This window comes from Oncorhynchus nerka, linkage group LG12, assembly GCF_034236695.1.
Source record: "Oncorhynchus nerka isolate Pitt River linkage group LG12, Oner_Uvic_2.0, whole genome shotgun sequence".
NCBI lineage: Eukaryota > Metazoa > Chordata > Actinopteri > Salmoniformes > Salmonidae > Oncorhynchus > Oncorhynchus nerka.
In genome coordinates, this window is record NC_088407.1 from 42,151,436 (window position 1) to 42,172,853 (window position 21,418).

The following is a 21,418-nucleotide window of genomic DNA, read 5'->3' on the forward strand; positions in this document are numbered from 1 at the left end:
CTTCTAAACAACATATATTAAGTTGCTGCCGTGTGTGTGTGTGCGGCTGGATCCAGCCCGTGACTTATTTCTATCTGGCATGCCTATCAAATATGATACAATATTGTGTAAAACATTGAATTGGTAGATGCATGGACATTTTTACTTTATGTCCCCTTTCCCCCCTATTTTAGACATGCGGCGTGACATGCAGAACGTCAGGCTCACCCCAGCAGAAGCAGTGCTTGATCAACGCCACCCTCAGCAAGGAGATGTGCTGGAAGTGATGTACTCTCTCTTACACTCTGGGGTAAGACATCATTTAACCATCACAGATATAAATTCCCACTGTGATAAAATGACATTTGAATTGTCTTGTACTACTGAATGAAACTGTGAGGAGATGCACTCAGACCAGCCTTTGTGATCAAACTTATGTAAACTACATTACTTTAGTTGGCTTCTTTGAGCAAAGCTTGAATATAATATAACCTATTCTGGAAAACAGTCTTTATTTTACTGTTTTCTACATTGTAGAATAACAGTGTAGAATAACAGTGAAGACATCAAACTATGAAATAACACATGGAATCATGTAGTAACCAAAAATATATTTTATGTTTGAAATTCTTTAAATAGCCACCCTTTGCCTTGATGACAGCTTTGTACACTCTTGGCATTCTCTGAACCAGCTTCAACTGTAATGCTTTTCCAACAGTCTTTTGAAGGAGTTCCCACATATCCTGAGCACCTGTTGGCTGCTTTTCCTTCACTCTGCGGTCCGACTCATCCCAAACCATCTCAATATGGTTGAGGCAGGTGATTGTGGAGGCCAGGTCATTTGGTGCAGCACTCTCCTTCTTGGTAAAATAGCCCTAACACAGCTTGGAGGTGTGTTGGGTCATAGTCCCACTAAGCCCAAACCAGATGGGATGGTGTATCGCTGCAGAATGCTGTGGTAACCATAATGGTTAAGTGTGCCCTGAATTCTAAATAAATCACAGACAGTGTCACCAGCAAAGCACCCCCACACCATAACACCTCCTCCTTCATGGTTTACGGTGGGAAATACACATACAGAGATCATCCGTTCACCCACACCACGACTCACAAAGACATGGCGAAATCTCAAATTTGGACTCTTCAGATCAAAGGACAACTTTCACCAGTCTAATGTCTATTGTTCGTGTTTCTTGGCCCAAGCAAGTCTCTTCTTATTATTGGTGTCCTTTAGTAGTGGTTTCTTTGCAGCAATTTGACCATGAAGGTTTGATTCGCGCAGTCTCCTCTGAACAGTTGATGTTGAGAAGTGTCTGTTACATGAACTTTGAAGCATTTATTTGGGCTGCAATTTCTGAGGCTAGTAACTCTAATGAACTTATCCTCTGCAGCAGAGGTAACTCTGGGTCTTCCTTTCCTGTGGCAGTCCTCATGAGAGCCAGTTTAATCATAGCGCTTGATGGTTTTTGCGACTGAACTTGAATAAACTTTCAAAGTTCTTGACATTTTCCATATTGACTGACCGTTGTGTCTTAAAGTAATGACGGACTGTCGTTTCTCTTTGCTTATTTGAGCTTTTACCAAGTAGGGCTGTCTTCTGTATACCCCCATACCTTGTCACAACACAACTTATTGGCTGAAACGTAAAGAAGGAAAGAAATTCCACAAATTAACTCTTAAGAAGGCACACCTGTTAATTGAAATGCATTCCAGGTGATTACCTCATGAAGCTGGTTGAGAGAATGACACGAGTGTGCAAAGCTGTCATCAAGGCAAAGGGTGGCTAATTTGAAGAATCTCAAATTTACATATTTGATTTTTTAAACACTTTTTTTGGTTACTATATGATTCCATATGTGTTATTTCATAGTTTTTATGTCTTTAATATGATTCTACAATGTAGAAAAAAGTTACAAATAAAGAAAACCCTTGAATGAGTAGGTGTTCTAAAACTTTTGACCGGTAGCATATTTCTGGACAATTTGCTTCCCTGAAAACAGGTACTGATAGGAGGAGCAATATGAGTCTGTCAGAGGTCATCACTCAAGATCAGGATAGTGATGGAGGCTTTGGTGGTCCACACAACCAAGAAGCAGGTGTCCCTTCCAGTGATATGGAGCTGACCTTGGACCTGGTGCCAGTAAGAATGGTCTTCAAGGAGGCGGTAAGACCCTCCCTACTTGATATAGAAATCCTTCGACTTCACTGCCTCTTCAATGGTAAGGTCCCTTGCACCATAGGTATACTTGACCTCCACCACAACTGTTTTTTATTTGTTATTTTATTTAACCAGGTAGTTCAGTTGAGAACAAGTTCTCATTTACAACTGCGACCTGACCATGATAAAGCATAGCAGTGCGACAAAAACAAACGTACAGTCAATAACAGAAAAGAAAAATAGAAAGAATCTATGTACATTGTGTGCAAATGTAGAGGAGTAGGGAGGCAGGAAATAAATAGGTCATAGGGGTGTAACGGATGTGAAATGGCTAGCTAGTTAGCGGTGTTCGTGCTAAATAGCGTTTCAATCGGTGACGTCACTTGCTCTGAGACCTAGTAGTAGTAGTTCCCCTTGCTCTGCAAGGGCCGCGGCTTTTGTGGAGCGATGTGTAACGATGCTTCGTGGGTGACTGTTGTTGATGTGTGCAGAGGGTCCCTGGTTCGCGCCCGGGTATGGGCGAGGGACGGTCTAAAGTTATACTGTTACAGGGGCAAAAATAATTACAACTTAGCATTAATACTGGAGTGATATATGTGCAAATTATGATGTGCAAGTAGAGATACTGGGGTGCAAAAGACCAAAGAGATGTAAGTAGACTTCAGGAAGCGTGCAACATCTACCTCTGCAACATCTATCAGTGGTCAGAACATAGAGATTGTATACCTGGGTGTCCTCTTGGACAATAAGCTTCAGTGGAGTAAATGTACAGACCTGATGTACAAAAAGAGTCAACAGAGACTGTACTTTCTCAAAAATCTGGGATCTTTTAATGTTAATTCTACTATACGGACTCTGTTTTACAAATCTTTAATTGAGAGTATTTTAACTTTAACTTTTTGTATTGTTTATTGGTTTGGCAATGCCACTGTCAGCCAGAGAAATATGCAGAAAATTATTATCACCACAGCAAGCAAGGAACTTGGAGTCAAACAGACAGGCCTGGATGAGATCTTTAAGTTCAGGGCCCTCGGCAAGGCTCACAAAATAATTTTAGACCCAAGCCACCCACTGTACCCAGACTTTGAACTACTCCCCTCTGGGCGCAGGTATAGGGCACCCCTAGGCAGGAAAAACAGAACTAGACAATCATTTGTGGCAGGTGTGATATCTTGGGCTCATGTTACTATCGACCCAAGGCCATTAGGCTCTTTTTATTTGTATGTAACTGTTTATGAAAGTTGTATTGTCAATTTGTTTAGTATTTAAACACCACTTTAAACATGTACATGACACTGCAAAAAAAAAATCCCATTGGAACAATAAAGTCAGTAAAGTCTGTAGAGCTAAATCAATAAGAAATATAGCTGAAATGTTCAGGCTTTGTCATTCTGTGATCAAAATAGACCAGATTATTATGGATAAGAGAGAGAATATTTTGACTTGTCAAATGGAAATCAAGCATCGATCATCATGTCACCAGAGTAAGACCCTCAATATTTATTGGAAAGCAGCATGAAACTCATCACCGTACACTTTCACCACCCTGTGAAGTTCATCATACATGATTTAATCTGTAGCCTAATAAACTGCATGCTTTACCGAGTCGTAGTGGGAGGACCACACACCATATCATCGTGTGATCGTTATGATGGTTATTATATCAATATTTGCTCATGAAGGCGTTCCCACATAATACACAAAACGATCCCACAAATTATCTTCCAGCATTTATAAAATTACAACCAAACTTCCTGTTTCCATCACAGCCTTCGTGATATGTTTTATATGATAAGACTTTACTCTCATAAAAACTGTGGATGGAAAGGAGTCTAACATGTCTCTCTTTCAACAGTTTGTGTTTGGTAAGGTTGGTCTCTTAGCAGTCGTTGCTATGGTTTGGTAAGGTTGGCTAGTTAACTGTACTGTACAGATGGAATGTAAACCCCAGAATTTTAATTTGGTAGTGGCAGCAGCAGAGAAGTTTTCGGGAGAGACAGATTTACTGCAGAAGAGCTACAGGATGTTGAATAATTTTTTTGTGGGTCCCAAATGTGTAATTCACACTTATTTATTTGCACCAAAGATAACAAGTGATAGACAACAACACAGATAAAAAAAAACATATTTAAAAAAACGGTGTGCTGGTTATCACAAGCCGTAGCTTAAGTGTCGTGTGTGTCTTTTAGGAACAGGGCACCCCTCAAGGGGGTTATATCTGGAGTCTCGTAGGAAGTAGATGTTTAAGAGATTAAAAATATTCCTGGAGTGATTGATGCACTTTGGATGAATCGTGTGGTGAATGAAGAAGAATTAAGAGTTTATATGTTCTTTTGTTTTTTGATAGGGAGTCTCTCCCTACTCAAGTGCAGTTAAGGTATATTGTAATGACCTGACTAGATCATAAATGAACAATTGTCCAGACAGAGGCTTGAGTTTGCGAATTGACGGTTTATTAAACCAACTTTACACAGGCTACTGTTTGGGCCGTAGCACACGCCAAATAGATGACAGATAACCCACAAGCCAATCGTGAACTTCTCTTGTGAAGCCCAGACATAAGAGCGAGAGAACAAAGGCTGAACCTGGTCTTAACTTCCAATGCTCCACCCCCCTCCACGCCACTCCGCCAACCACCAGGATGCCCGGCATCAGAACATTCCAGGCATTCCCGTGATTGGCAGATAGCAGGTTGATTGACATGTCGGACCCCGCGAACACCGGGTACTGGTCAGTACAACACAACCACCTCCTAGCCTAGCACATAACACACAGCTGTCTGTGCGGGTCGCTACACAGCCCCCCCACCACAAAGTCCCTCGTCCCCGAGGGAACAAACAAAGTCTCTGAAGCGACCCGGAGGTCTCCTTTGCCTGTGTGGCCGTGATGGTCGCAGAGTGCCCCTCTGGGAACCAGGGGATGAAGGCAGGGATATGGGGGACAAGGAAGGGGAAGCGGGTAATACAGTCCGTGGCTCTGGGAACCACGCGGTGACACAGGGGGAGACAGGGGGAGTGGGCTGTCTGGAGCCTTGTCTGCGGCACCTGAGGGTGGGTGCCTGGAGAATGTCATTGCCAGAGAGGGGAATTGTAGGGGTTCCTGGGGTTTGGGGAGAAGAGGCCCCTCTGTATGGGGCTAACCTGTCCCGGTGCAGTGCCACCTTTCTCCCCTGGGAGGAAGCTGCACCGGTACACAACCTCCCCTACCCTCTCCAGGACACTGCAGGGTCCCACCCAGTGACTGTCCAACTTGGGGCATCTGCCTTTTTTCCTTAGGGGGCTGTAGACCCAGACCAGCTCCCCAGCCACAAAGTGCCTTCCCCGGGTGTGCACGTCATAGTTCCTTTTCTGCCTCACACCTGCATTCACCAGCTGCTCTCTGGCGAAGGTGTGGGCTGTCTCCAGGCGGTCCTGGAGTCTCCGGGCATACTCCGGCCCCGGAGGAACATGAGGGCTATCCAGGGGCCGACCAAACGCCATCTCCGCAGGGGTGCGGATCTCTCTCCCCAGCATGAGGAGGGCAGGCGTGCAGGAGGTGGAGTCTTGGACAGCGGAGCGGCATGCCATGAGGACCATAGGCAGGTGCTTGGTCCCAGTCACGCTGGTGTTTGGAAGAGACGATGGCCAGCTGCTGTCCAAGCGTTTTGTTGAAGCGCTCCACAAGGCCATCACTTTGAGGATGGAGAGGAGTAGTGCGGGTCTTGTGCATACCCAGCCTCTCACACATGGTGGCGAACACACGGGACTCAAAGTTTCTGCCTTGGTCGCTGTGGATGGACTCTGCAGCTCCAAACCTGCTGAACATCCCCGCTGTCAGGGCGTCGACGATGGTCTCTGCCTCCTGGTCAGGCAGAGCATAGGCCTCGGGCCATTTTGTGAAATAGTCCATGGCCGTGAGCACCCAGCGGTTTCCACTGTCTGTGGTGGGGAACGGCCCAACTACATCCACTCCCACCCTCTCCATGGGAGCCCCCACTGGGAACTGTTGGAGCTGAGCATGAGAGCGGCCTGGGGGGCCCTTTCTCGCTGTGCAGTTGTCACAGCGGCGACAAAAGTCCTCCACATCCCTCTTGTGCTGCCCCCAGTAGAAGCCCTGACGGAGACGGCGCAGTGTTTTGTGACCCCAAAGTGTCCAGTCCCCACCCCCATGAGTACTCTGGAGCACAGCCTCCCGCAATGCTTTTGGGACCACCACCTGCCACCTCTCCTCTCCCGTAGCTGACTCCTTCCATGCCCGCTGTAGCACGCCGTCAGCCAGCCGCAGTCTCTCAAACTTCGACCACAACCCTTTGGTCGCGAGTGAGAGCGCTGTCACCTCTTCCCATGGTGGCCTCACCTGCGCCTCTACCCACTGTAGCACTGGCTGTAGGTCTGTGTCCCGTCCCTGCTGCTGCCGCCATTCAGCCACGTCGACAGTCTGCAGCTCACAGCAGACAGGCCCGCTCGCCCGACACACTGTGGCACAGACACCCTCCTCTGCCCGCAGCTCTCTCTCCCGTCCCTCTCTCCGTTCACAGTGGCGGCAGCCGTCTGCAGTACAGGGCCGACGGGACATGGCGTCGGCGTTGGAGTGGCGTGCCCCTGCCCTGTGCACCACCGTGAAGTCATACGGCTGAAGCTCCTCCAACCAGCGTGCCACCTGCCCCTCTGGCTCTCTGAAAGACATGAGCCACTGGAGAGCAGAGTGGTCAGTCCTTACAGTAAAGGGCAGACCACCCAGGTAGTACTTGAAGTGTTTGACGGAAGCCACAACAGCCAAGAGCTCCGCCGGGTGACACAGTAGCGGCGCTCATGTTTGTCAAATGTTTTGCTGAAGTACGCCACCACTCTCTCCCCCCTCTGGCCCCACCTGGGCCAGCACCCCACCCATGCCCACATTGCTCGCGTCTGTGTCCAGGATAAAGGGCAAGGTGAGGTCAGGGGGGGCGAGCACGGGGGCCTCGATCAGTGCACGTTTGAGGGTGTTGAACGCCTCCTCACACTCCACTGTCCAAGTGAAAGCCTTGTCCTTCGGCAGCAGGCGGTTCAGTGGAGCAGCAACGCTTGAGAAGCCCGTACAAACCTCCTGTAGTACGAGGCCAGGCCCAGGAAGCTCTTCAGCTGACGCTGGTCGGTGGGGGTGGGCCAGTCTCTGACAGCCCCTACCTTGTCCTCCATGGTGCTGATCCCCTCCTTCCCCACTCGGTGGCCCAAGAAGGACACCTCTCTCCTCATGAAGTGGCACTTCTCGGGGTGGAGCTTCAGACCTGCGGCAGCCACCCTCTCCAGCACACGCCGTAGCGCCCCCAGGGCTGACTGGAATGAGCTGCCATGGGCCAGGATGTCATCGAGGTATACCAGACACTGCTGTCGGGGATGCCATCCAGCACCCTGTCCATCAAACGCTCAAAAGTAGCTGGAGCGTTGCACAGGCCAAAGCACAGGACCTTGAACTGCCAGTGTCCTCTGTTAGTGGAGAACGCAGTTTTGGCTCTGGCCTCTGGGGAGAGGGCACCTGCCAGTAGCCGCTGCGGAGGTCTAGTGAGGAGAACCAGGAGGACCCCTAACCAGGTCCAGCGACTCATCGATACGTGGTATGGGGTATGAGTCCTTCCTGGTTACCTCATTCAGCCGCCTGTAGTCCGCACAGAACCTCAGCTTGCCCCCTTCTTCGGAACCATGACGACTGGCGCCGCCCAGGGGCTGTCTGAGGGCTCAATGAAGTCTGCCCGCTGCATCTCCAACACAGCCTTGTCTGCCGCCTCCTGGCGTGCCAGCGGGATACGGCGGGGACGCATCTTGATGGGTCGAGCATCACCTGTGTCGATCTCATGCTGCACCAGATGGGTCTGACCCACCTCTTCCTCACTCAACGCAAAGCTGTCTCTGAATTCAAACAGCAACTGCCACAACCGTTCCTGTTGCTCGGGGTCAAGACCAACACAGTTCCTCCCCATATCTCCTCACTGCAGACAGTGTCCTCTCCTCTCCCATCTGGGGTAGCTGGGCTGGGGGGTGCGGCCCGGGCTCACAGAGGGCTGTGTCATGGAGGTAGCTGGGGGAATGTAACACACCGCCGTAGGTGACAGGGGGACTGGGAAAAGTCACACACAGCTGTGGGGGAGGGGGCGCAGCCATGAGTCTCTGCTGCTTTAACTGTTGGAGTAAAGGGTTTGTTGGGTTGAGTGAATATGACATTAGGGGGGCCATGGTGACTTCCGTCCCTCCCTGGAAGCTCAGTGTGCCCCTATTTAGGTCTAACTGGCAGCCTGTGCTCCTAAGAAAGTCCAACCCCAGGATACAAGGGTCCTGCACAGCCGCCACCCACACAGGATGACGCACAGTCCTGCCCCTACTGTCAGAGTCATTATTCCCTTCCCTTTCATGGGTGCCAGCTCACCTGTGACTGTGCGGAGCTGCACAGTTGTAGGCTCACACTGAGTCCAACCTGGCACAATATCTGGCCTCACCAGGGTTACTGTGGACCCAGTGTCCACCAGGGCGGAGCAGGGCACCCCCTCCACAGTGACAGGGACATGACAAAAGTCCCCAACACAGGTCCGGCCCACCACAACAACAGGCTCCATCCGCTTGCCCTCGTCTGCTTCTGGGGGAAGTGGAGCCTTGCTTCCCCGTCTGTGCCGGTGGGCTCCTCCTGAAGATGATGGTGGTTGGGATAGAAAGCCAGGGGTCCGCACTACCCGGTCTATGCGGACCCGAGCCGTTCCCTGAGCTCTGGGGGACATGGGGCAATCTCAGCGCAGATGGCCTGGCTGGCCACAACCCCAGCAGACCCTGGGACCAGGGCTTGTGTTTCGTGCCGCCTGTAGCGACACAGCCCGAATGAGTTCTGTCATTTCGGCCACCCAAGCAGCTCGCACAGAGGGTGTGTCTCCCTGCACCCCCACCAGAGCCCCAGCTGAAGCCCCAGCCCACACCAGCTCCCTCTCCAAAGCCATCTCCAAGGCTGTCTGCAATGACTCAGGATGAGCCAGCTGGGTCTGTATGCGCAGCTCCGTAGGGGAGAGCGCCTGTATGAACTGGTCCCGTGCTAGCTCGCTCTGCACGGAGGGGGGCATGTGAGCATATGCCCGCCGAGAGAGGCTCTCAATGTCATTACCTAGCACCCGTAGAGGCTCTCCAGGCTGCCTGCGTCTATTACTCAGTTCGGAGCGCAGTAGCCCGGGCTGTACACACTGTCCATAGCGCCTCCTCAGTGCTCCCACTAGAGCACCATAATCATGCCTGTCCTCGGGGCTAATCAATATCAAACAGGCCAGAGCTTCATCCGTGAGGCATAAAGCCAACTGCAGTGCCCTTTCTTCATCCGACCACCCCTAAAATGAGCTAACAGTTCAAACTGAGCATGAAAAGCTTCCCAATCCGCCTTACCGGAATACTTCGGGGTCTTAACAGATACGGACGCAGCCGGGAACTGGGCGCCGCCATGTTTGTTTACATCCTGAGCCCCAGATTCCTCGTCACGCCGCGTCGGCCGTCGCCCGCCCGGTCCGCCCACCAGAATCCGCGCGAAATACACTCGGCGAAGCACTCATGCCCGCCTTCAGCCGCCATCACTCTTAACGTCCTCCCTCAAGCGGCCTCTGCGCTCCGACGCCCTGGCGATCTCCTCAGACAGAACCCCCGACGTCCATTCACACGCACCTCCTTGGCCATAATCGTCCCCTACCTCCACCTTCACTTTCGGATTCCCTCGAAGCATTTTCAATCCCCGTTCTCACCTACGGTAGCTAGCCACATAAGTCAGCTAGCTAGCTGGCTAACTTGTATCAACGTTTTTACTTCTGACACCAATGTAATGACCTGACTAGATCATAAATGAACAATTGTCCAGACAGAGGCTTGAGTTTGCGAATTGACGGTTTATTAAACCAACTTTACACAGGCTACTGTTTGGGCCGTAGCACACGGCAAATAGATGACAGATAACCCACAAGCCAATCGTGACCTTCCCTTGTGAAGCCCAGACGTAAGAGCGAGAGAACAAAGGCTGAACCTGGTCTTAACTTCCAATGCTCCACCCCCCTCCACGCCACTCCGCCAACCACCAGGATGCCCGGCATCAGAACATTCCAGGCATTCCCGTGATTGGCAGATAGCAGGTTGATTGACATGTCGGACCCCGCGAACACCGGGTACTGGTCAGTACAACACAACCACCTCCTAGCCTAGCACATAACACACAGCTGTCTGTGCGGGTCGCTACAATATTAACTACAGAGTCTGAGCATTTATCCCAAGACCAATGGGATAAATGCAATCATTGTAAAGCTTTTTGTCATGTTTCAAGTGTTTGCAGAAGGGAGAAGCCGAAATGTCTGAGTTGTGGAAAATATCATATGCGTTATAAAAGTGTTGCAATTGTGGTGGGAACCATGAAGCCACGTCTTTCGAATGCCCAAAGTCAGCGCTATCCAGAGCATATCATATGCAGCAGCTGTTAATAAAAGGGTTGAGGGTTTGAATGGTGCACTTGAAGAGTCCATAGTGGTGGATAGATCTTCACTGCAGGCTGCAGGGGTTGCCTTTCACCAGCTGGATCCTGACATTTTAAAGGTTAAGAAGGTGGCCTTTATAGCTGTGGTGATAAATTGCACTGCCAAGGTGGAGAGAAAGTCCAGGAAGATAGAACTCATTGTGGAAGTGGCAGAGCGGTTCCTGGGGCTGAAAGATTTCTCTGCAAAGGAGTTATATGGAATATTATCACAAGCCGTAGCACCCTCTCAGGCCCTAGAACCTGCGAAGGGACATATGGAGAATTGAAAAAAGAAAGAAGTGGGAGTTTAATTTTGTTTTGTCAATGTACTATTTTTTTTTAAATTTAGGTGTTAGTTTCCCTATCATGTATGGGGGCTCCCAAGTGGCGCAGCGGTCCAACAAGGCACTGCATCTCAGTGTCACTACAGACCCTGGTTCGATTCCATGCTTTATCACAACAGCCTGATTGTGAGTCCCATTGGGCAGCGCACAATCTAGCGTCGTCGTGGTGAAGGGTTTGGGCGGGGTAGGCCGTCATTTGTAAATAAGAATTTGTTCTTAATTGACTTGCCAGGTTAAATCAAATGTATGGATTTTCTTTTTACCTTATTTTGGTTTCAACCCGTCCAGTTGGTGGCGGCAATACACCTTGTTGGGTTGTAAAGTCCGCCATAAAACCCACAGAAGAACTCTGTGCGTCTTTGCTAGGAGTTCCACTGTTTGTGACCTATAAAGGTAGAACCACTTAACAAAATGTTTCGAAGAAAATTGACAGCGTTGGATTACCATAACCCCTCTGGATTTGACTGCAACGGTAGCTATAACAAAACCACGATAAACAAGCTATCTGCAAGTGAATGACGTGCACTTTCAGAGCCACCCATGGCCATGCTCAGAATATGTAGCATCTAGCTAGCTAACGTTAGTTGTTACCGTACCGTCTTTTGATGTTACTCTAGTCTAAAACATTTCGATACAGCCATGTCTGTAATATGTATGCATGTTTTGTTTATCTTATCTGTGTTTAATAATACAACATTATTAACCTGTGAAAATTGTTATGTGGTCCAGGTTTTGTGCATTTGCAAAGCTAACTAGCTTTTTGGGAGCTAGCTAAGCCAGATAGGTGGCTAACTAGCATAGCTAGTTTACTAACAGCAGTGCCAGCGAGGCAGTGGAGACGGAGAACGCAACTAGGTAATGTTAGATAATTAGCTAACTTTAGCTAGGCTATGGGTGGCATCTGAAAGTGATACTCTCTATATTCCTTGTTGGTATATTACAAGTGAATTGTCTTAGAAATTTTACAGAATTTTCTTATGCGAATTTCTGCCGGTTCAAAAATAAATGTGAGTGCTTTATTGTTGTCCTATTACATAACACATATTATTCCCACTGGCTCCCCAGTTATAACACAGCCTATAATTTAACACAGAATCTATTATTACCACTATTTGTGCATCTAGTTATTGTGTCACTGTCTTCATGTTCTGCTTTGCACAGATGAGACAGAGTTCAGGAATTTCATTGTGTGGCTGGAAGACCAGAAAATCAGACACTACAAAATTGAAGACCGGGGCAACCTGAGAAATATCCCCAGCTCGGAATGGCCCAAGTCCTTTGAGCAGGTGAGCAGCAAGACTTGCTGCAGTGTCAGTCAAAGGTCTGTTCATATTACATCTGAGAAATTACAACCTGGATTGTGTTCAGTAGGGCGCACTGTAACACAGTTGCGATGGAAAACGAAAATCTGTGTTTTTTATTATTGTGCAAGTTCACGTAGTATCTCCATGTTTCATAATGGTCTCCTTACTGAACTGGGTCTTTTTCCACTTTATCAGCGTATCTAGGAGGATCTGTTCCTAACCCCTTCCCTAACCGTTTACATCACAGGCAAAACAATAGAGCCAGTCCAAGGCCAAATGGTGTCAAGTGTTGCAGATGGAAATCCCATGAATAGAGCAGACATGAATGTTTGTTCTACATGACATATTTCTATCTGAACATTCCAAAACGTCCCGATGAACACGCCCCAGGATTAGTCTGTAGACCTAATCATCCTAGAATGCTGAAAGCAATCCGATTTACCGGCCTAATCACTGGTCTCCATAGCTGTGACGCTCTCTTTTTCATTGGAGAACCTCCATTGGGGTTGTGAAGTTACCATCCCGTTTTCTGTCCAGGAAGCACCCTCTCCATGATTCCTCTCGCTACCAACTGCCATTTTTAAGAAAGTGGCGAGGGGAGAACGGGATGAGTGAAGACTCTTGAGACATAGCACATGTCAAGCGCTTGCATCAGAAACCTTTGTCTCCAGGCTTGAATAGTTCCCCAGTGTGATGAGTCTGGACAGTAAGGTTCCTCTGGGTAAGGCATGCTGCTCAAGGAGAAACAACCATTTTTTTTTCATGAAATGTGAATGGCGGCATTTGAAAACAATTTGTCAGCCATGTCTCACCTGTGGTGTATTCAATAGGAACCAAATGCAAGCAAACAGGGAGGGACCTACATGCATTTGTCCAATAAATGCTTTTTTTAGTTTTACGGTGAGCGCTGATGAATACACAAGCTCTGAATTAAAGAGCTACCTGGTGAGCGCTAGTAACGACACCACTCCGATGGAGTAAACCATTTTGAAAAAGATTGTATCACGGTTATGGTCTCAGGAATCTTTTATTCAAAGTACCCTGGGTCATATTCTGTAAGGCACACTGACAAGTTTTCTCCCTTCTGAACATGAGCTTGATTTTCTGTTTTCTACGTAGTATCTTCAAGATGTAAACTGCCCATTCAGTGTCCAAGAGAGACAGGAGTCGGTGGACTGGTTGCTGGGTCTAGCAGTTCGGTTTGAGTATGGAGACAATGGTACTGTACCATCCATTTACTCCTTATATCTCTTGATTTATTGAAGGGACTAGCGTAATTTCCCAGGTGTGATTTGGTACTTTGAATGTCAGCCACTAGATGGTAGCATTGTATTAACAGTGGCAACTTGAACTTTGACTGCTCCACCATAAGGGGTCATTTATTTTACCTTTATTTAACTAGGCAAGTCAGTTAAGAACAAATTCTTATTTACAATGAAGGCAGTGGGTTAACAGATTTGTACCTTGTCAGCTCGGGGATTCGATCTTGCCTGCCTAGTGGTTAGAGGGATAATCTAATTGTGGTTCCACCCTCTGTTGCCATACACTGTTAGTGTCCAGGAGCGTTAAATGACTGAGTTTACACACTATTAAAGCAAGTATTTTGTTGTAAAAGCAGTTAAGTAGTATGTAATAAGTGGGGGGCATGGACTAAGTGGTCACTTTCTGGATGTTGTGTGTCCCACTGGCTCCCCAGTTGAGAAGTACAAGAACTGTCCGCCAGCCACGGCCACCAAGGCGGAGAAACCCTCGGATCCACTCATCCATCTGGACAGTGAGCTTAACCACTCTTTCATCTATTCCTCTAAATGCCTATCCTCCTCTCTCCCCTTATCCTTCTACTCATCTCTCTCATCCTCTCTTCACTCCTCTTCCTCTGTCCCTCATGTTTTGTGATAAAATAATCATTGCACACAGCAACCTCCCACTGCTATGGGAATGTAGAGGCTGACAGTGGTGACTAGAAACATTGGATACCTCAGGCTCATGTGGTGCCTTTCACTAGCTACTCTTCTAGCGTAGGCCCCATTCCTTTGCTTTATGCTCATTATTACCTACCTGGCCTGCTTAGGCTCAACTTCCCTTGAAGATGGTTTATTCCCAGTGATTACATATGGTTATCTTTTGTTTGATTACCATGCAAAACAAGATGAGAATCAAACCAACAGGGACAGTTGTGACTCCAGCTGACATTATGAATGTCAACAGGGCCATGCTGTATTGAAAATAAGTGTTTAAAGTTTTATTGTCACTTGCACAAATACAGTGAAATGACTAACTCTTTCACAACAATGCAGTAATCAATATCTGTAGTACTATAAAGTAAAGTAGAACACAAACGCACAAGGAATAGAAATGAGAAGAACACAAGAAAGTAAGCTACTGAATGTACAGGGTCAGTGCGAATACCATATTCACAATGTGCAGGGATACTGGAGTGGTAGGGGTAGATATGTATAGTGTTAAGGTGACTGGGTGTGTTCCCTTCTTGCTCCGCAAGGCAACAACCCAGATTTTAAGGCTGGCGTGATGGGCCTGGCTAACATGCTGAAGATCCAGCGTCACGACGACTACCTGGTCATGCTGAAGGTGAGAACCAGCAGTCATCAAGCACCATGTCTATGAAGTGGGACAAATGTACTAAGGCCCTTTTCACACTACTGAGCCAAGCTGTGCCTAGCAGTAGTGCGATGGCCTAGTTACGCACCCACCATAGTTACTGGAACCTTGCTGGAAAGGACAATGTAAAATGAAAATATCAGAGCCAGTTCGGATTGGCGCTATACTGTGAAAAGGGTGTTACTCAGTTCTTATGACCATGTTGTAAATGATGACCCTGTGCAGATTTGGTAGCAATGGTGTGGTTATTCTACTTGTCCAACAGGCAATAAGGATCCTCATCCAAGAGAGGCTGACCCCAGAAGCTATAGCCAAGGCCAGGCAGTCTAAAGAGGTGAGATACTAAGGCAGATCCACCCTCCCGCCTACACATTTAGGCCTCATCAAAATGACAAAGGTTTTAAAACGTGATCTGAAAGAATGCCCACAATATTTCAGAACTGGGTCCAAACAGGATGGGTTTTGTATTTTTGGGACCATTTGCACAAGGCAAGCACACTCAAGTGTACAAAACATCTGAGTACTGGTTTAGGATCAGTTTAGCCTTTTTTTAAATCACAATGAATAAAATTACATGGACAGGGGTGGGGGCACTCCTACTCTGAGACACTTGACACAGTGGCTTGCGAAAGTATTCACACCCCTTGGCATTTTTCCAATTTTGTTGCCTTACAACTTTTTTTTTTTTTTTTTGTGTGTATCATTTGATTTATATAACATGCCTACCGCTTTGAAGATGCAAAATAAAAAATTGTGAAACAAACAAAAAAGACAAACTGAAATTGAGCATGCAAAACTATTCACCCCCCAAAGTCAATACTTTGTAGAACCATCTTTTGCAGCAATTAAAGCTGCAAGTCTCTTGGGGTATGTCTCTATAATCTTGTCACTTCTCGCCACTGGGATTCTTTGCCCATTCTTCAAGGCAAAGCTGCTCCAGCTCCTTCAAGTTGGATGGGTTCCGCTGGTGTACAGCAATCTTTAAGTCATACCACAGATTCTCAATTGGATTGAGGTCTGGGCTTTGACTAGGCCATTCCAAGACATTTAAATGTTGCTTTAGCAGTATGCTTAGGATCATTGTCCTGCTGGAAGGTGAACCTCCATCCCAGTCTCAAATCTGGAAGACAGAAACAGGTTTTTTTTCAAGAATTTCCCTGTATTTAGTGCCATCCATCATTCCTTCAATTCTGACCACTTTTCCAGTCCCTGCCGATGGGGGGGGGGAAACATTGAACATGAAGTTCTCGGGTGATGAGGTGTTGGGTTTCCTTGATGGCCAAAAAGAGTACCTTCCATATGTTTGGGGAGTCTCCCACATGCCTTTTGGTGAACACCAAATGTGTTTGCTTGTTTTTTTTTTTTAAGCAATGGCTTTTTTCTGGCCACGCTTCCGTAAAGCCCAGCACTGTGGAGTGTACAGTTTAATGTGGTCCTGTGGACAGATACAAAGCTCCACAGCGGAGATTGGAGTAACTCCTTTAGGGTTATCTTTGGTCTCTTTGTTGCCTCTCTGATTTAATGCCCTCCTTGCCCGGTCTGTGAGTTTTGGTGGGTGGCCCTCTCTTGGCAGGTTTGTGGTGCCACATTCTTTCCTTTTATTTTTTAAAATAATGGATTTAATGGTGCTCTGTGGAATGTTCAAAGTTTCAGATTTTTTTTACAACCCAATCCTGATCTGTACTTCTCCACAACTTTGTCCCTGACCTGTTTGGAGAGCTCCTTGGTCTTCATGGTGCCGCTTGCTTAGTGGCGTTGCAGAATCTGGGGCCTTTCAGAACAGGTGTGTGTATGTATATGAGATTATGTGATAGGTCATGTGATATTTAGATTACACACAGGTGGACTTTATTTAACTATGTGACTTCTGAAGGTATTTGGTTGCACCAGATCTTATTTAGGGGCTTCATAGCAAAGGGGGTGAAAACGTATGCACCCACCACTTTTCAGTTTTATTTTATTTTTTAGAAAAAAAATTTAAACAAGTTTTTTTTTCACTTCACCAATTTTTGACTTTTTTGTGTATGTCCATTATATGAAATCCAAATAAATATCAATTTAAGTTGCAGGTTGTAATGCAACAAAATAGGAATAACGCCAAGGGGGATGAATACTTTTGCAAGGCACTGTACATAGATCCTCAGTGTGATAGGTAAGGCCTGTGTGCAGTGGTCTGGAAGTCATCTCCGAGGCTACGCTATTTTAAGAGGACGGCTGTATATTGGCACTTCCTGTGTCCCCTAATTGCTGTGATGTCTCTTCCTGTTTTTTGCCTCAAGGGTCTCCCTGTGGCCTTGGACAAACACATCCTCGGCTTTGATACTGGAGGTGAGTGCTCGCAGTAGAGTATTTTAAGTAATGCACACGGACACATTTCAAACGGCAGTGTATTATCCTAGGGACTAGTCCCTAAATGACATTTTGAAGTACTTCTGTAACTGCAAATGCTTACGCTGTCAATTCCCTGTTGTGCCCAAGACGATTATTATAATAAGTCTCTACACATTTTTATTTGACTATTATAAAACGCAATACAAACATGAGGATACAATGCAATTAAGTAAAAAACGTATTTCCATTGTGGTCCTCTTCAAACATGTTACACAATCACAGCCAAAAGCTGAATTGCAGTAAATATCACATGGCCCAAATAATTAAATACTGCAAAGACCAAAACATAACACATTTGAATAGTCCTCCAGATAAGTGGTTGCTCTCCTTGGGAATAGCTTGCAGAACTAGCCAGCCAGCTTTCTTCACTGTCCAAACCACGTTGGTTGCGACCACTTGGGAGTAGCCTGGCTCCGCCTTGCCTTGCAAATCTTTCCACTGCTTAGCCACCCTCGCATGAGCTCCCCAAATCAAAACTGCATTGACAAAGCTTGCTGTAAAGCAAGCTAGCAGTGCAATCAATCTAATAATCAATTTATTATTGAAAATACGATTTCAGATCACGAGATTTGTGTGATCGCTATCTTCCTAAAACAACATAATAAAATTAACAATACATTTGCAGAAGCTAACAGCCCAGCTAGGCTGCCCCCTAGGGCACCATGGAAAACCCGTTCTGTCCTATTGATATGATTGACAGAATAGGAATGCAATTTATCTTGACTACTGTTGATGTAGGATTGCCAGGGCCATCACATAGTCGAGATCTGATCCAGATCTGTTGGAGATGCATCCGGGCAAAGAAAACGACATGGAATGTGTCAGTGGAGACGAGTGACATTTTCCTGTGAACCACTGTTTGAAGTGGCCTGTCATGTCAACATAAGCAAGTTGTGTCAGTGCAGGAGTTGTACGTACTTGCCGAGAGGTGTGTACAATACCGTTCAAAAGGTCTGGATCACTTAGAAATGTCCTTGTTTTTGAAAGTAATGCTCTTTTATTTTTTGGGGGTTCTATTAGAAGATCAAATTGATCAGAAATACAGTATAGACATTGTTAATGTTGTAAATAACTTGTTGCTGGAAACGGCTGATTTTTCAGGACCCTGTCTTTCAAAGATAATTTGTAAAAATCCAAATGTCTTCATTGTAAAGGGTTTAAACACTGTTTCCTATGCTTGTTCAATGAACCATAAACAATTAATGAACATGCACCTGTGGAACGGTCGTTCAGACACTAACAGTTTACAGATGGTGGTCAGTTATGAAAACTTAGGACACTAAAGAGGCCTTTCTACTGACTCTGAAAAACACCAAAAGAAAGATGCCCAGGGTCCCTGCTCATCTGTGTGAATGTGCCATTCGTCATGCTGCAAGGAGGCACGAGGACGGCAGATGTGGCCAGGGCAATAAATAAATTGCAATGTCCGTACTGTGAGACGCCTAAGACAGAGCTACAGGGAGACAGGACAGCTGATCGTCCTCGCATAGCACCTGCACAGGATCGGTACATCGAACATCACACCTGCGGGACAGGTACAGGATGGCAACAACTGCCCGAGTTACACCAGGAACGCACAATCCCTCCATCAGTGCTGAGAGAGGCTGGACTAAGGGCTTGTAGGCCTGTTGTAAGGCAGGTCCTCACCAGACATCACCGGCAACAACGTCGTCTACAGGCACAAACCCACCGTTGCTGGACCAGACAGGACTGGCAAAAAGTGCTCTTCACTGACGAGTCGCGGTTTTCTCACCAGGGGTGATGGTCAGATTTGCGTTTGTCGAAGGAATGAGCATTACACCGAGGCCTGTACTCTGGAGCGGGTTCGATTTTTGGAGGTGGAGGTTCTGTCATGGTCTGGGGCGGTGTGTCACTGCATCATCGGACTGTGCCTGCAATGACAACAAGCTATCGCAACGCTGTGCGTTACAGGGAAGACATCCTCCTCCCTCGTGGTACCCTTCCTGTAGGCTCATCCTGACATGACCCTCCAGCATGACAATGCCACCAGCTATACTGCTCGTTCTGTGTGTGATTTCATGCAAGACCGGAATGTCAGTGTTCTGCCATGGCCAGTGAAGAGCCCGGATCTCAATCCCATTGGGCACGTCTGGGACCTGTTGGGTTGGAGGGTGAGGGATAGGGCTATTCCCCCCCCAGAAATGTATGTGAACTTGCAGGTGCCTTGGTGGAAGAGTGGGGTAACATCTCACAGCAGGAACTGACAAATCTGGTGCAGTCCATGAGGAGGAGATGCACTGCAGTACTTGATGCAGCTGGTGGCCACATCAGATACTGACTGTTACTTTTGATTTTGACCCCCCCCTTTGTTCAGGAACACATTCCATTTCTGTTAGTCACATCTCTGTGGCACTTGCTCAGTGTGTCTGTTGTTGAATTTTATGTTCATACAAATATTGACACACAAATGCAGTTGACAGTGAGGATGTTTCTTGTTTTTGCTGAGTTTATATTTCCTGAATGGATTATCTACATAGGCGTACAGAGGCCCATTATCAGCAACCATCAGTCCTGTGTTCCAATGGCACGTTGTGTTAGCTAATCCAAGTTTATCATTTTAAAAGGCTAATTGATCATGACAGAACCCTTTTCCAATTACGTTAGCACCGCTGAAAACTGGTGACTAAAGAAATAAAACTCTTTCTTTAGACTAGTTGAGTATCTGGAGCATCAGCATTTGTGGGTTTGATTACAGGCTCAAAATGGCCAGAAACAACTTTTTAGCTAACACAACCTGCCATTGGGAAACCGGAGTGATGGTTGCTGATAAATGTAGATATTCCATTTTTTAAATCAGCTTTTTCCAGCTACAATAGTAATTCACAACATGAACCTACACTGTATTTCTGATCAATTTGATGGACAAAAAATATGCTTTTCTTTCAAAAAACAAGGACATTTCTAAGTGACCCCAAGCTTTTGAACGGTAGTGTATGTATGGAAGTTTTTTTTGTTTTTTTCGGGTCACTACAAAATGGCTTTTTAATTTTTTACACAGCATTTAGAACCTAGGGAAAACAAAAGCATGATTGCATGCATCCTTAATCCTGTCAACGTGTTCCTACAGTCATACACGAATTCAACTGTGACCTTGATCATTGACTGAGCATAATCTCATGTCCTGGAACACGGCCTCCAAACGGTGTGCTGCTCCTTTCTCTGCAGACGCTACCCTGAACGAGGCGGCTCAGATCCTGCGTCTGCTCCACATTGAGGAGCTGCGAGACCTGCAGACCCGGATCAACGAGGCTATCGTAGCTGTCCAGGCCATCATCGCAGACCCCAAGACAGACCACCGCCTGGGCAAGGTCGGCAGATGACCTGGCCTGCCTGAACCCTTGACCTCTGCCCTATAACTCCCAACACACGCAGTCTGTGGAAAAGCAGTACCAGTCACACAAACTATACATGGTCCCAGGACCCTGTTCTTATTCTATTTTCACCTCCCCCTTTTTGATAAGGAGCTGGGACGACTGGAATTAAATTGTCTTGTTTTGGAGGGGGGGAGCCTTTTTTTTTTTTAAATGAAAATGAATGATTTTTTTTTATTTTTATAAGAAATGGTAAGTTCTCAGATTCTTTGCTGAAATGACCCATTTCTGTTTAAGTCCTGAATCACATTTTATTGTTATAAATATCACATCTTATAAAAAAGGATTAAAAAAAATATGGTAAAACAGATATTTGAGAAGACAATTCTTATTAGTTCACAGAATACTCATACTGCATTGCTGTGTGTTCATTCAATACACATTTGACAGTTATAACAGGACTTGTGGCTCAAAGATCTTATTTTAAAGCTATTTTCTTTGGCTTTCTTTAAAAAGTCATATACAGTAGAAAGTAAGAAATGAGGTATAAAACAAATGTACAAAACTTTTTTTGCGGGGAGGGGGGGGGTTGTCGCAGTTGGTGTTTTGTAAATTTGCTGTGGTTGGTGGAATACTTGCTCCATCGTGAGTCTTCTTTCGCCGCCTCTGTAGCAGTGTACGACGGAAGGGTTCTCACGGGCAGGCCTGCCAAAATAGCACCATAAACACGATTGTCTCTATCATTGTCTCCCTGCAACAGATGACAACCACATTAGGGCCACAGGAAGGATAGCAGACATCCTTGATGGCTACACC

General features: G+C 46.6%; 3 protein-coding genes across 5 annotated transcripts in view; 1 reads left to right on the forward strand and 2 right to left on the reverse strand.

The window, feature by feature from the left end:
- Window positions 1-5,328: 5,328 nt before the first annotated feature.
- On the reverse strand, window positions 5,329-6,248 carry LOC135574177 (uncharacterized protein K02A2.6-like). The gene has a single exon (XM_065025066.1). It carries the CDS (start codon window positions 6,098-6,100, stop codon window positions 5,591-5,593), a length of 510 nt encoding a protein of 169 aa, XP_064881138.1. The 5' UTR covers window positions 6,101-6,248; the 3' UTR covers window positions 5,329-5,590.
- Window positions 6,249-11,144: 4,896 nt separating this feature from the next.
- rtraf (RNA transcription, translation and transport factor) lies at window positions 11,145-20,972 on the forward strand. 2 transcript variants are annotated; one of them, XM_065025604.1, is made up of 8 exons: window positions 11,145-11,428; window positions 12,118-12,242; window positions 13,380-13,477; window positions 13,946-14,034; window positions 14,761-14,849; window positions 15,145-15,213; window positions 17,159-17,207; window positions 20,457-20,972. In XM_065025604.1, exons 1-8 carry the CDS (start codon window positions 11,368-11,370, stop codon window positions 20,609-20,611), a joined length of 735 nt encoding a protein of 244 aa, XP_064881676.1. In that variant the 5' UTR covers window positions 11,145-11,367; the 3' UTR covers window positions 20,612-20,972. The 2 variants fall into 2 exon arrangements, with proteins under 2 accessions (XP_064881676.1, XP_029530774.1); XM_029674914.2 differs by having other exon boundaries at window positions 11,146-11,428; window positions 13,380-13,479; window positions 13,957-14,034.
- Window positions 20,894-21,418, reverse strand: part of nid2a (nidogen 2a (osteonidogen)) — a 100,518-nt gene continuing 99,993 nt past the window's right edge. Inside the window, exon 25 of one of the 2 annotated variants that reach the window (XM_029674911.2) lies at window positions 20,894-21,307. The gene's annotated coding sequence lies outside the window, so the exon portion shown is untranslated. Of the gene's footprint in view, window positions 21,354-21,418 lie in introns of both variants that reach the window. The other variant, XM_029674910.2, reaches the window with a different exon arrangement.

Bases quoted from the DNA above. Each gene is read 5' to 3' on its own strand.
- LOC135574177 (XM_065025066.1), bottom strand. From the start codon at position 6,100: ATGGAGAGGGTGGGAGTGGATGTAGTTGGGCCGTTCCCCACCACAGAC.
- rtraf (XM_065025604.1), top strand. From the start codon at position 11,368: ATGTTTCGAAGAAAATTGACAGCGTTGGATTACCATAACCCCTCTGGA. The intron at 11,429-12,117 runs GTAGCTATAACA...TGCTTTGCACAG, and splicing joins CTCTGGATTTGACTGCAACG to ATGAGACAGAGTTCAGGAAT. The intron at 14,850-15,144 runs GTGAGAACCAGC...CTTGTCCAACAG, and splicing joins ACTACCTGGTCATGCTGAAG to GCAATAAGGATCCTCATCCA.